Source organism: Silene latifolia, chromosome 3, assembly GCF_048544455.1.
Source record: "Silene latifolia isolate original U9 population chromosome 3, ASM4854445v1, whole genome shotgun sequence".
NCBI lineage: Eukaryota > Viridiplantae > Streptophyta > Magnoliopsida > Caryophyllales > Caryophyllaceae > Silene > Silene latifolia.
This window is the reverse complement of record NC_133528.1, coordinates 31807349-31819178: the sequence shown is the minus strand read 5'-3', so window position 1 is coordinate 31819178 and position 11830 is coordinate 31807349. Positions and strand designations below refer to the sequence as shown.

The following is an 11830-nucleotide window of genomic DNA, read 5'->3' as shown; positions in this document are numbered from 1 at the left end:
TATTCTATTTGCTGGATTATCTTTAGCTATAAGGAGGACGATCCTTCCGGAGGACATTAGTATTTTTCCTATTAGAGAGCTACTACTTCGGTTGTTTGATAATAATTGGCTTCCTCTTTTTTCCTTGTTATTTGTGCCAAAACCAAATATAAACAAATGGCCGAACATGCAAGTCGCATTCGTGTTTACGAAATTGGTCCGACACTCGTTTGACGAGTTTTCATATCACCAAATTGTCAAAATAATATATCAAACACTCCCAAATCTGAGAGACATATTACAATATCTTATTTGGACAATGCAGAATTGAACCGGGAATATATGGCATAGACTTCATCGCCAAATATTGACACAACACGACAGTGAAGAGTGAAGCTGTTATATGATTGGTCTATCATATGGACACCACTTGACCAAACATAATCCCCAATTGCACGAAAAACGGACCAATCGTAAGCACCATCGATCTCTCTATAAATTAACTTCCCCATTTTCCTACAAAAAATCATTATATTCCTCAAACTCTTCATCATCTCCCTAAAGTTCTTCATTAAATAAATTTTCTAAAGCTTAAAACCCTACGAAAAATATTAAAGCACCAAGCACGCCATAACGTATTATTAGTTGCAACTAAATTATGGCATATAGGTATGAATGCACACTTTATGTGTTTCTCCTACTCTTATCAATTTCCCCTGCATTTTTGGCTAAGGTCCGGCCACGGTTCCCATTGTCGATAGTCAGGCCGGAGCAGTTGGCTCAAATAACGAGGAATGGGAACAATAATCCGTATGAAACGAGATATTTTACGCAAATACTTGATCATTTTAACTTTAATCCGCAAAGTTACCATACATTCCAACATAGGTACTTGTTGAATGATAAATATTGGGGTGGTGCTGAGAAGAATGCACCAATATTTGTGTATATGGGTAATGAAGGTGATATTGAGTGGTTTGCTAATAATACTGGTTTTATGTTTGAGAATGCTCCTCATTTCAAGGCTCTTTTGGTTTTTATTGAGGTATTTTTCCGTTCTTTGTTAATCTTCTCATTTATCATCTTAGCTGATATCAACTAGCTTAATCGGTAATGTCGTCACCTCATGAGAAATAGTGCTCATGACCCGAGTTCAAATCCCGTCAGCATCAAAATCATTCTTATGGCTCCGTTTAAACCAAACAAAATCATCTTACTTGATGATATAAAAAGCAAAATAAACCTATACACCTAACACCTCTATTTTTGCAAGACATACAATTAATTCATTCATTAAGATACAATTAATTCATTTATTAAGATGTACTCCATGATAGTAAAAACATACCAACTCATGGATGTACATGCACTTCCTTTTATTTGCAAATCATCTATATATAGTGTGACAGTTTTTGACACTATTTCATATTCCTTTTATTTGCAAATCATCTATATATAGTGTGACAGTTTTTGACACTATTTCATATTGAGTTATTTGGAAACAGCCACTCTCTTTAAGACACGGGGTTACATACATTTAACCTCTCTTATACCGTTGGTTTGTGTAAGTGTCCCACCAAGTATTGAGGTAATGTTATTGTATCGACCAATTAATTTGTGTTTTTTTTTTTTTTTGTAATTGTGTTTTCAGCATAGGTTCTATGGGAAGTCGATACCATACGGAGGCGACATAGAAATAGCATATAAAAATGCAAGTACACAAGGTTACCTTAGTTCAACACAAGCATTGGCAGATTACGCAACTATCATACTTGACCTTAAGAGGAATTTGAGTGCTACTGACTCTCCTGTTGTGGTCTTTGGAGGTTCCTACGGTGGAAGTACGTATGCCATTAAAAAATACTCCATTCATCTTTAACTATTCACTTTTCAATAACTTTTGTTTATTATTCAAATGATTTTTTTTGGTCAAATAAAATATCTTGATTCCTTTTTAAAATGCCATGATCTCTTGTTATTACGATTACAAAAGAAAGAATTTGAGTTAAATCGCAGGAGTATAAATCAAATTAATTTCTTGCTTCATCGGGCTAGGATCAACGGAACTAACGAGCTACCTTTGCTTACTAAAGAGTTATCGTTCACCCTTCCCGGCCAGGGATTCAATATCTAGCTAAAAGCTAAGGTTATTGCACCTCATTTATTATTATCATTAAATGAGACGTATAATATACGTTTATAAGGTTATTGCATCGTACAATGATCTTACCATAATTACTGATGGATTATATATGCTCTACTTTTATTATATTATTATTAATTTCATTGGAAAATGTGGTTTATGGGAAAAATATAAACATTTTGCAGTGCTAGCAGCATGGTTTAGGTTGAAGTACCCACATGTGACTATAGGAGCTTTGGCATCTTCTTCACCAATTCTTAATTTTGAGAATATCACTTCTCCATTTAGCTTCAATAATATCATCACTCAAGATTTCAAGGTGGACTATCTCTTTCACCCTCTCGTTTTCATTTTTAATAATATCTTGTTTTGGCATACTATTAGTACTAGCTTACTAGTAAGCTAACTCTCCCCTTTGTTTGGAATTTGATCCTCTATTTTATTCCGTGTCCCGTCTTGTGTCCTACTATATTTATCTTCTGACACATAGTCATCTAATTACTATATTCACAAATACTTTTAATGGTTAATGCTTACGCTCAAATGAAGAACTACTAGAACACAAGATGAAATACGAAAATGGGACAGAGAATCTGAACTAGTTGTTTTTATTATCCTTATCGGAGTATTATTGTTGTCATTATTAGTGATAGCCAACCTTTATTGAGATTATACTAGACGCTTCAAAGTTCAAAGGCATACCCCATTTGAAAAGTATTAGTATACGAAAATGATTCATTAATCATATCTCTATCAATGATTCCATCTTAACCCTCCAAGGAAAACAAGACAATATTAATTAAAGACTCCTTCATCACTTGATAATGACAGTCAATAATATCACAGAAAACAAATGTACGTATTTCTTCATAAATATTACAGAGTATTCCGTAGTATCCTAGGATAACGTTAGTAAGCACATATTCTCTTTGTACCAATCATTTGTTTATATTTGATTAAATTTTACAAAGAATAAAAAAAGAAAACAAATAAACGAGCAGCTAGTCTTGCTATAGACGGATATATCCGTCTATAACTAAAGACGGGTCAAATAGCTTGAAAGTTGTGACATTTTTGGCCCCCACCACCTACTTGTTGTTTGTCCTATTAGGAAATGTGGTATTGTATTTGGCCTATTTTTAGTTATAGACTGATATATGCCGTCTATAAAGAGATTTTGTGATAAACGAGATGTAGGGAGTAGCAAACATAGAAAACAAACCCATCTACAATAGGTGAGTAGGATTATAATATAATTGATGTTGACACCATGACTTTCCTAAACATAGAAAACAAGAGATAAAAGTAGTCCAACTAATTTTTGATGTCCTCAATAATTTTGAGAAAGTGTATTTTAAGAATAATTATCTTATATCGATGATGTTTTAGCCTAGTGTACGTAACTAACGTAAGAGGTACTATGAACATTAAGTCGTAGGTTTGAATCTTCGTCTTATACTATACTGCCCTTATACAGAGTAATTTAATTGCATTTACCCCTAAAATTTATCCTTCATTGTAAATTCTTTTGAATACTGAATTTTGAAGCTCTGAATTTTTCTCTATTTCAAGTTGTATGAAATAGTAACCTAGATTTAAAAAAAAAAAAGTATGAACCTTATTTATTCCTAATGAATCTACTACAGAGTGAGAGCGAGAACTGTTACGAAGTGATAAAAGGGTCATGGACACTACTTGAACAAACAGCAGAGCAACCTGGAGGAATTGAAAAGCTTCGGTCCTCATTCAACATTTGCAAGTAAGATAACTCATGCAATTAATATATAAATATACGGATATACCCCTCCGTCTCAATCATTTGAATTGTTTACCTTGAGTAATTTGGTAATGTGATTCTATATCTAGGGACATAACATTTACAGTGGATGATATTGAGAGCTGGCTGGGTACGGCATACACTTATACATCCATGACTGATTATCCTACTCCTTCCAATTTTCTAAATCCTTTGCCGGCTTATCCTGTCAAAGAGGTATTCTCAGGATTGCAACACTCTAAGTCACTATGATAAATACGAACCCCGTCCTGACTAATAATTATTATTGTTGCTTTCACAATTTTCAAACAATGATAACTATTAACTGAAGAAGCCGAGAAAAATAAGCAATAGAGTGATATTATGAGCCGTTTTAAACAAGAATCTGTAATTTTGTGGTTGAATAATGGCAGATGTGTAAAGCAATAGACAACCCAAAGATGGGGGATGATACATTTGCAAAGCTGTATGGAGCAGCCAACATATACTACAACTACACAGGCAATCAAAAATGTTTTGATATTACAAGTCACACTGATGCACACGGTCTTGATGAGTGGACTTGGCAGGTAACATTTTTTTCTTTTTCCTTTTTGACAACAATTAACTGATTATATTAAAAGAAAGAACAACAGTAACAAGTACAGAAAACCAAAAAGTTAGCCTGTAGCTAGGCAATGACGATATATAACAAGAAGTTTGAGGATTTCTCTGAATGAGTGCCGCAAATAAACGGAAAATAGTTTTTGTGATGTCACCTGAAAGGTAACATAGTAACATGTATTCTTGTTACTATAATCAGAACACAAATACCGAGTAATTCCTTTTGTTTTTTTTTTCATTAAAGTGAAATAATTCCATATTCTTATAACAATCTAAAATAAGTAGGATAAAGAAAAATAAAGTGGATAAAGTAAATTACTTTAGTAAAGTTCATCACTTACAACATCAAATTTGAGGATTTTGAAGTGGTCGCCATTAGCAAAATGAGTAATGACCCTCCCAAAATTGTCCATGGATATCTCCAATGCACACACGGTAAAAAGATGGCGGTTGAAGTCAATGTTAGAGTTCAAACTTGTGAGAAAATACGACTCCCTTAATAAGATTGATACCCCCAACTAGGAGGAATAGTCTAATTACTACGTTGAAGCGTCATAATCAAAATGCTTCAAACTTGGAAAATAGAAAATCTACTCGGCAAATTAGAACACGTTAGGGCCCGAATTAGGTTATCATGTCTCGTGGACAAGCAAACAGAAAACTTTGCTTTCAGACTCCAAGTGTATATTGTGGCCAAAGTAATACAACGTATACTCCATATGCAATTCCAATACAAGCCAGTAAAGAGTGGCCTACTGCTGCCCTGTTAACATCATTTCCTTTGTGAATCTAGTCACTAGTGGCAGCTACACTTTAGAAGACTGTCAGATAAGTCTGTCTTACTGCACTTGGTGAACCGAATCCATTCACATCAACAAACGATTCATTTTAAACCAAAGAAGACTGGCTGTGTAACCGTGAGCTACTTGGGTCGATCCATCTTGAAATCTTTACCTGAAAAAACAGTATTCGTAACTCTCTTTGTAAAACAAGGAAAAAAACTGCAGAACTCAATTGTGTTTGTGCAAGTAAACATAAAATAGAGGTCATGTATACTAAAAGGATAGGGTAAAATGCAGGCATGTACAGAGATGATATTGCCAACAGATGGGAACAACAAGGAGAGTATTTTTCCCGCGTCTACCTACAGTTACCATGACCGAGACGAGTACTGTGACTTCAGATATGGTGTTCACCCTCGCCCACACTGGATTACCACTGAATTTGGTGGCTTTGTGAGCATCATTCCTTATCTCTTAGTTCCCTTTTATATTGTTGTTATCCGTAGTTGCTAAAATATTTTAACTATTTCTTGTTGAGGATGAGAATGCATTTATAAAAAATAACATAGGTGACATTCAAGTCCTTTGTTTTTTTAAAAAGAAAAAACTCAATGAAAAAGTTAAACAGGCGAATTATCAAATTAGTAATCAGGTTATACCTTATTCCCTGTACTCTCATAGGAACAGTTATATATCTCGGTCTTCGTCACGGCCGCAGTATCAACACTGCAGCTTAATCTCACTAATCCGGCAAAAACACCTCAAAATATAGTAAAATACGCTCGCGCTGAATTTCGAAATCTTTAAAAATCGGTCGCGTTTCAGCGTCCAGCCTTGCTTTTAAACCATGCTCATGGTATACTTCCTAACATATTTGAAAACTTGGCTGGGACAGGATATACACAGGGTGCTAAGAAGGTATGGCAGCAACATCATCTTTTTCAATGGCGTACGGGACCCTTGGAGTGGTGGGGGGTAACTACTCTCTTTTGCTTTTTTACTTTTAACATTGCAGGCCAACTAACTGGTCCTTGACTGCATCATTGCATTTTGCAATTGGCGCATTACTTAAAGCATGAAACTTATGTTGGTTTTGAACTTTATATTTCAAGCCTCGCAATTTGTGGAGATCAAAAGCAGTACTAACACTACTAACATCTACTGACTACTGACTACTGACTACTAATACCCTGCCTACTCATTTTTGTTGCAGAGTGCTCAAGAATATATCTAACAGTCTCGTCGCCATAGTTGCAAAAGAAGGTACGGAAGCACAATTCTGTGTAGTAAGCATGATCAAACCTAACACTTATACGTAAATCGTGAGATTTACATTGGAAAGTGATGGAGAGTTTGGCTATGCTGTAGTAAAGGTATATTAGAAAGAAAGCAACATGTTATCAGTTTCCGGAAGTTTTGAAAAGTGCCGAAACAGATGAATTATAATCCCATATCCTAACTCTATCGACTGGTGTACGGTACTACAGTGTACCTAATTAAGCTTACAATATGCTCCCAAGTAGGGATGTTAACGAGCCGAGCCGAGCCCGGGCTTGGCCTTGCTCGGCTTGTGCTCATAAAGTAAAACTCGAGCTCGAGCCGATCTCGAGCTTACCCGAGCTTGCAAAAATTGTGCTCGTTATCAAGCTTGCGAGCTTTAAAGCAAGCTCGAGCCAAACTCGAGCTTAATTAAAGCCTATATATAATTGTTGAATTTTCGTTTTTTATCGATATTTTCAATAACAAGGCTTGAAGGCTTTATATACAAATATTGGAAATCAATGAGACATTTTTTACGTGTGATACAAATATATAATCATGACAAAATATATTTATAAAATACGAGTAATATTTATTTAATTACACAAAGTTCGAGCCGCTCATGAGTTTTTCGAGCCAAGCCAACGTTAGCTAGGCTTGACATGTTAAGCATATCGAGCCGATCCCGAACCCGAGCCGAGCTCACACGAGCCGAGCTTTGACCGAGCCAAGCTCGAGTTGCTCGCAATTTGTCTCGTCTCATTAACACCCTACTTCCAAGTGAAGTGCATAACTCAGACTACTGAGAATACATGGTTTTTAAGACTTTTTTATTCATCTTACAAAAGGTAATCAAATAATCAAATTGTTGCCTATACCGCAGGTGCACATCACGTAGACCTAAGATTCTCAACAAAGGAAGACCCAGATTGGCTCAAGGAAGTGAGAGAATTAGAGATCCATCATATTCGCCAGTGGATCACTCAATACTACCGTGACTTAGCTCTCTACTCCTAGCAAATTCCTACAACATAGTTTCCCACATTTACATTAACTTATACAAGCTTCAGACTTTCAAGCCAAGGAGAAGCATCAAGTATCAGTCATCGGTTTTAATTGATATATTTATGTCATAATTATTCCCCATTGAAGGTAAATATCAGATGTTCATGTATCAGTCATCGGTTTTTTGTCTTGCGAAAACTCTAAAATTAGTTATTCATATCGATTTGCTGATGAATGTCACGGTATTTATCAATAAAATTATTTTGGGAGTTTAGTAAATTGACACACCTCTGTGAAACTTGAGGAAAAAGATCCTTTTCTATGAGGTATAAATCTGCTCTTGTTGGTTGGACATAATATAACTGAGGGCCATATTCCATTATTCCAAGACATGTACTTCAGCTCGTTTATGCTGAAGTAATTGGGTTGGGCATGAATGATAGCTGCATGGTTTAATGTTGTGTGCCTTGTGTATATCCAGTTCTAGTTTACCCTTCATGAGTAGAATATGTGGTGACGGGGTTAAGTTGATAAATAAAATGTGGTAGTTACTTGTATCCCTCAACTGGGAGTACATCTCTAATATCTTTTTTGTTTGGTTAGCAAGTTGGAATGCAGGAAAATATAGGGGAGGGATCTATTTCCCTTCTACAAGGCAAACTAAAACACTTTTAACATAGGAAAGATATAACATGAAACAACTTTATGATGCGAACAAATCTTTACATAGGTATACTAACATCCTACAGACTAATGAGTGCCAACCGTTTATTCTTCACACATGAGTTGGCTAAGAGCACGAACAAAGGGAATTACTATAAGAAAATAAATGGTCCAAATCTTTATGCTAATAATTTAAGATGCCATGCAAACAACGGGAAGAAAAAAAAAAAGGAGGATTGCTTAAACGAGATAGGTACAGAAGCAAAATGATGTTCAAAACTCATACGCAGTATAATAAGAGAGAGCTGAACTCACAAAGTTTGCCGCCAAACAGAGATTAAATGGACTTGTTTGAATCAGTAGGGTCTTGATGCTTTTGAGATTCAAAGTCTTCTTTCTTCTCCCTGACTTCTTGGACGCCTTCCTGGTAACCTCCAATAAAGCTCTTCAAAGCATCTCTGTATGCTGAAGCTCTAGTCATGTACAGCCGCTGAAGAGCAGGCCTTAAAGTCTCCATCCCTCCTCTAGCAGCAACCGCTATTATACCATATTACACACGACATCCATTAAATCAGAGAAAAGAACACGCTAATATTCTTCGTAATGCTTTTGTCAAAGAAGAGAAAAACTGCCACAGCAAATTTACTTGGTTACTCAGTGTTCTTTACTACTTTGCTTAAATTATTTGCCAAACATTGCTGTTCAGGTAACAGTTAAACCGAATCAAGAAGGGTAGCAAATTATGAACACAGTTATTTCAGAGCAATTCAAGATATAGTATATAATTATATATATGTAAATCATAAAGAAACAAAAAAATATATATTTGTAAATCATTGCAAAAGCCAAAAACTAAAGATCATTACCAAGATCTTCCAATGTCGTTGGGTCTTTCTCCTTTCCCTTGTCATCTACTCCACCAAGACCATCTGCACCCTCCTCTCTCTTCTTATAATCATTTGGACGGAGTTCAGGGCCAATGTCACGTACCCAGCTGACAGCATAAAGGCGTGATGCCTCCTTTAAAACCTAAAACATGTTTTTAAAAAGATAAAATCATTACTAGTCAACACAAAACTCTGTGACATAAAATAATTGTATCTCGTATGTTTCCCAGGATCTACAGTTGAGCTAAGCTTTGCGAAAGAGCAAGTAGCAACTCAGTTGTAGTTATATATACAAGTGTCCTTTTGCAGCTTATGTATTGAGCAGGCGACGAAAAGTTCAGTGGCAGTGTACTATTGCACTTATGGTTGCAAACTTGCCGTGAATGACAATGGCTAAGAACTTAAGATCAAGGTAAAACTATGCTCCTGCGCAGCTGCGCTACTCCCAATAATCATCAGGAAGATTGTACATGCAATCTAGTGGATTAAGGCGATTAAGTATTCAATATATGCTATTTCAGCTGATATCATTAGTTTTAGCATGGCCTATGGCATGCCATCTTACAAAGCTGATTACAAGAGGTTTAAAATTTTAAATGGCTTAAAGCCTTTCCCAACTGGTGAGAAAGTTGAGGCACTGAGCTCCTTCAAGGTTGATTGATGTTTGTTTTTTTCTATCGCGGTAATCCAACTTGACAAGCACAGAAATTCAATTTGTTTTCTATAGTATACTTTTGCTTCGATGCAAATAAGCAAGATAATGATTTCTAACTTTAGATTTTTAAACGTAAATCAATATGAATTAGACCATCAAAATTACGACCTAAAACTCTCCTTGGACTCAAAGTAGGCCCTTGAATTGTCAGTTCCAATATGACTACATGTTCAAGAGAGCAAGAAAACTAGTAATTTATAGTATTGTACTGCAGCACTTCAAGGTAACAGACACATGAGTATCAATTACAACACTGAATAAGGAAAGGAGAAGAGTTATCTTACATAATATCGATCCTTCCAAGTCAATTTACGCCGCTTTTTAAAGTGTGGAGGATCAGGCAGTGAGGAGGGAAAGGCTATCTCTTTCAAATCATACCGAACATAATCATACAGTTTCCTGCAAACAATCTTAACCTTCATATCCAATACAAAATGTCAGCACATGGACCTGCGAAACAGTTAGAATGACATAGAGTTAATTCATAAACGGTCGAAAACCTTCGGAATAAGAAACTTACTGACAAAGAGTACCTACCAGTTTGACATCACCACACCAAAAGAAACGATTTACAACATCACGTAGGTTTAACCACAGTTACAAACTTATGGTGCAAAATCCAAACAAGACGTTAGCTAGTACTCCGTATTAACAACAAACATCTCACCATTGTTTTAGACAGATTTTTTTTTTTTCATACAGAGCCATCAAAACATCTCACCACAAGTCACGAGAATCCTAACAAACAAGCAACAACTATATGGATCCCCACTGCGACCAATAGCAACAACCAAGCATTGTTCTCAAAATAATTCGGATATGCTAGTGACATACGAGGAAAGAACATCGGTTTGTAAATAATCATTAACCCTCTTTTATCAACTTGGAACACTCCCATGTAGGCAACCATTATCATAATAGAAGGTTGTTAACATTTCGCCTCACATCTGAAGTCTCTTCTAAACTTAACGCGGGAATGTGGGATACTCACACGTGGGCAATCATATCACCGTAAGACGATATTAACGATGCTAACATAAGCCGCGAAAGTGAAAAATTAAACCCACAAGAAAAAAGGTAATGCATTATAAGAGTAGATGATTTTGGGATTCTCACAGACATTCCAACAAACACTTGGTGTGCACCCACGTGAGCATAACAAAGAAGAACCAAAAAATACAAGTCAAATCAAATCAAAAGCTATATAATGAAACAATGATTGGAGTTGAAAGTTAGTCCATAATCAAGTCTAGTATTAATAGTAGATGAGTGCCTTGGAATATTGAGGGGATCAAATAAGCTTACATACACGATGTCTCTCCAACAAAGTTGTGAGTTTGGTTCGCTGATAGAAATGGTGTTCTCGAGGGCCGGCTTACAGTAACATAAAAAATAGAAATGATTAGTTTGGTTGAGGAGGGTTACTGTTTTGCCGGCAGCCTGAGAACGGAGAAAAATTTCCAACAAACCCAAATTCTAGTAGAACGTTTTTTTTTTGTTTCAAAAAAAATTGTTCAAAAATAAAGTATTTGTCATGTTTAATTGGTTTTGAAAATATTTTTTAAATGGTATTTATATAGGCTTGGTTTTCAAATCCAGGAACATGGTATTTAATTGGATTATATAATCAAAGAAACTAGTTTTAAAAATTGTAATTATAGAGTAAGTTTTAAAATAAAGTAATCAAATCTCCCTATTTTTTGTTTAACTACTAGTTTGAATGCTCGTGCGTTGCAACGGGGTAATTAGCTTATTTATAATGCAAAAAAAAAAAATGTTATAAGCGTTTAATGTTTACATTATATGTCTAATGATTTGTTTACATATTATTAAAATATCTCTTTCAAAAAAATAAAAGATTAATATATACGTGGGTTAACTCTTATTTATAATCACCCCACCTTATATTAATCTTTGGATGTGGGACAATTCTACTATTTATAAGTAATATATTCACAAAAATTGGATTTTTTTCTGATGTGGGACAATTCTAATATTTATACGTAATATATATTA

General features: G+C 35.2%; 2 protein-coding genes across 3 annotated transcripts; one reads left to right on the top strand and one right to left on the bottom strand.

The window, feature by feature from the left end:
- Positions 1-313: 313 nt before the first annotated feature.
- On the top strand, positions 314-7828 carry LOC141647514 (uncharacterized). Its single transcript, XM_074455727.1, has 10 exons — positions 314-1024; positions 1631-1820; positions 2308-2441; positions 3769-3881; positions 3989-4115; positions 4313-4468; positions 5582-5737; positions 6180-6259; positions 6498-6547; positions 7428-7828. Exons 1-10 carry the CDS (start codon positions 638-640, stop codon positions 7559-7561), a joined length of 1527 nt encoding a protein of 508 aa, XP_074311828.1. The 5' UTR covers positions 314-637; the 3' UTR covers positions 7562-7828.
- LOC141647515 (uncharacterized) lies at positions 4978-11266 on the bottom strand. 2 transcript variants are annotated; one of them, XM_074455728.1, is made up of 5 exons: positions 11124-11266; positions 10099-10264; positions 9079-9241; positions 8528-8749; positions 4978-5456 (listed from the first exon to the last, which is right to left on the bottom strand). In XM_074455728.1, exons 2-4 carry the CDS (start codon positions 10234-10236, stop codon positions 8550-8552), a joined length of 501 nt encoding a protein of 166 aa, XP_074311829.1. In that variant the 5' UTR covers positions 10237-10264; positions 11124-11266; the 3' UTR covers positions 4978-5456; positions 8528-8549. The 2 variants fall into 2 exon arrangements, with proteins under 2 accessions (XP_074311829.1, XP_074311830.1); XM_074455729.1 differs by having other exon boundaries at positions 11120-11218.
- Positions 11267-11830: the final 564 nt, after the last annotated feature.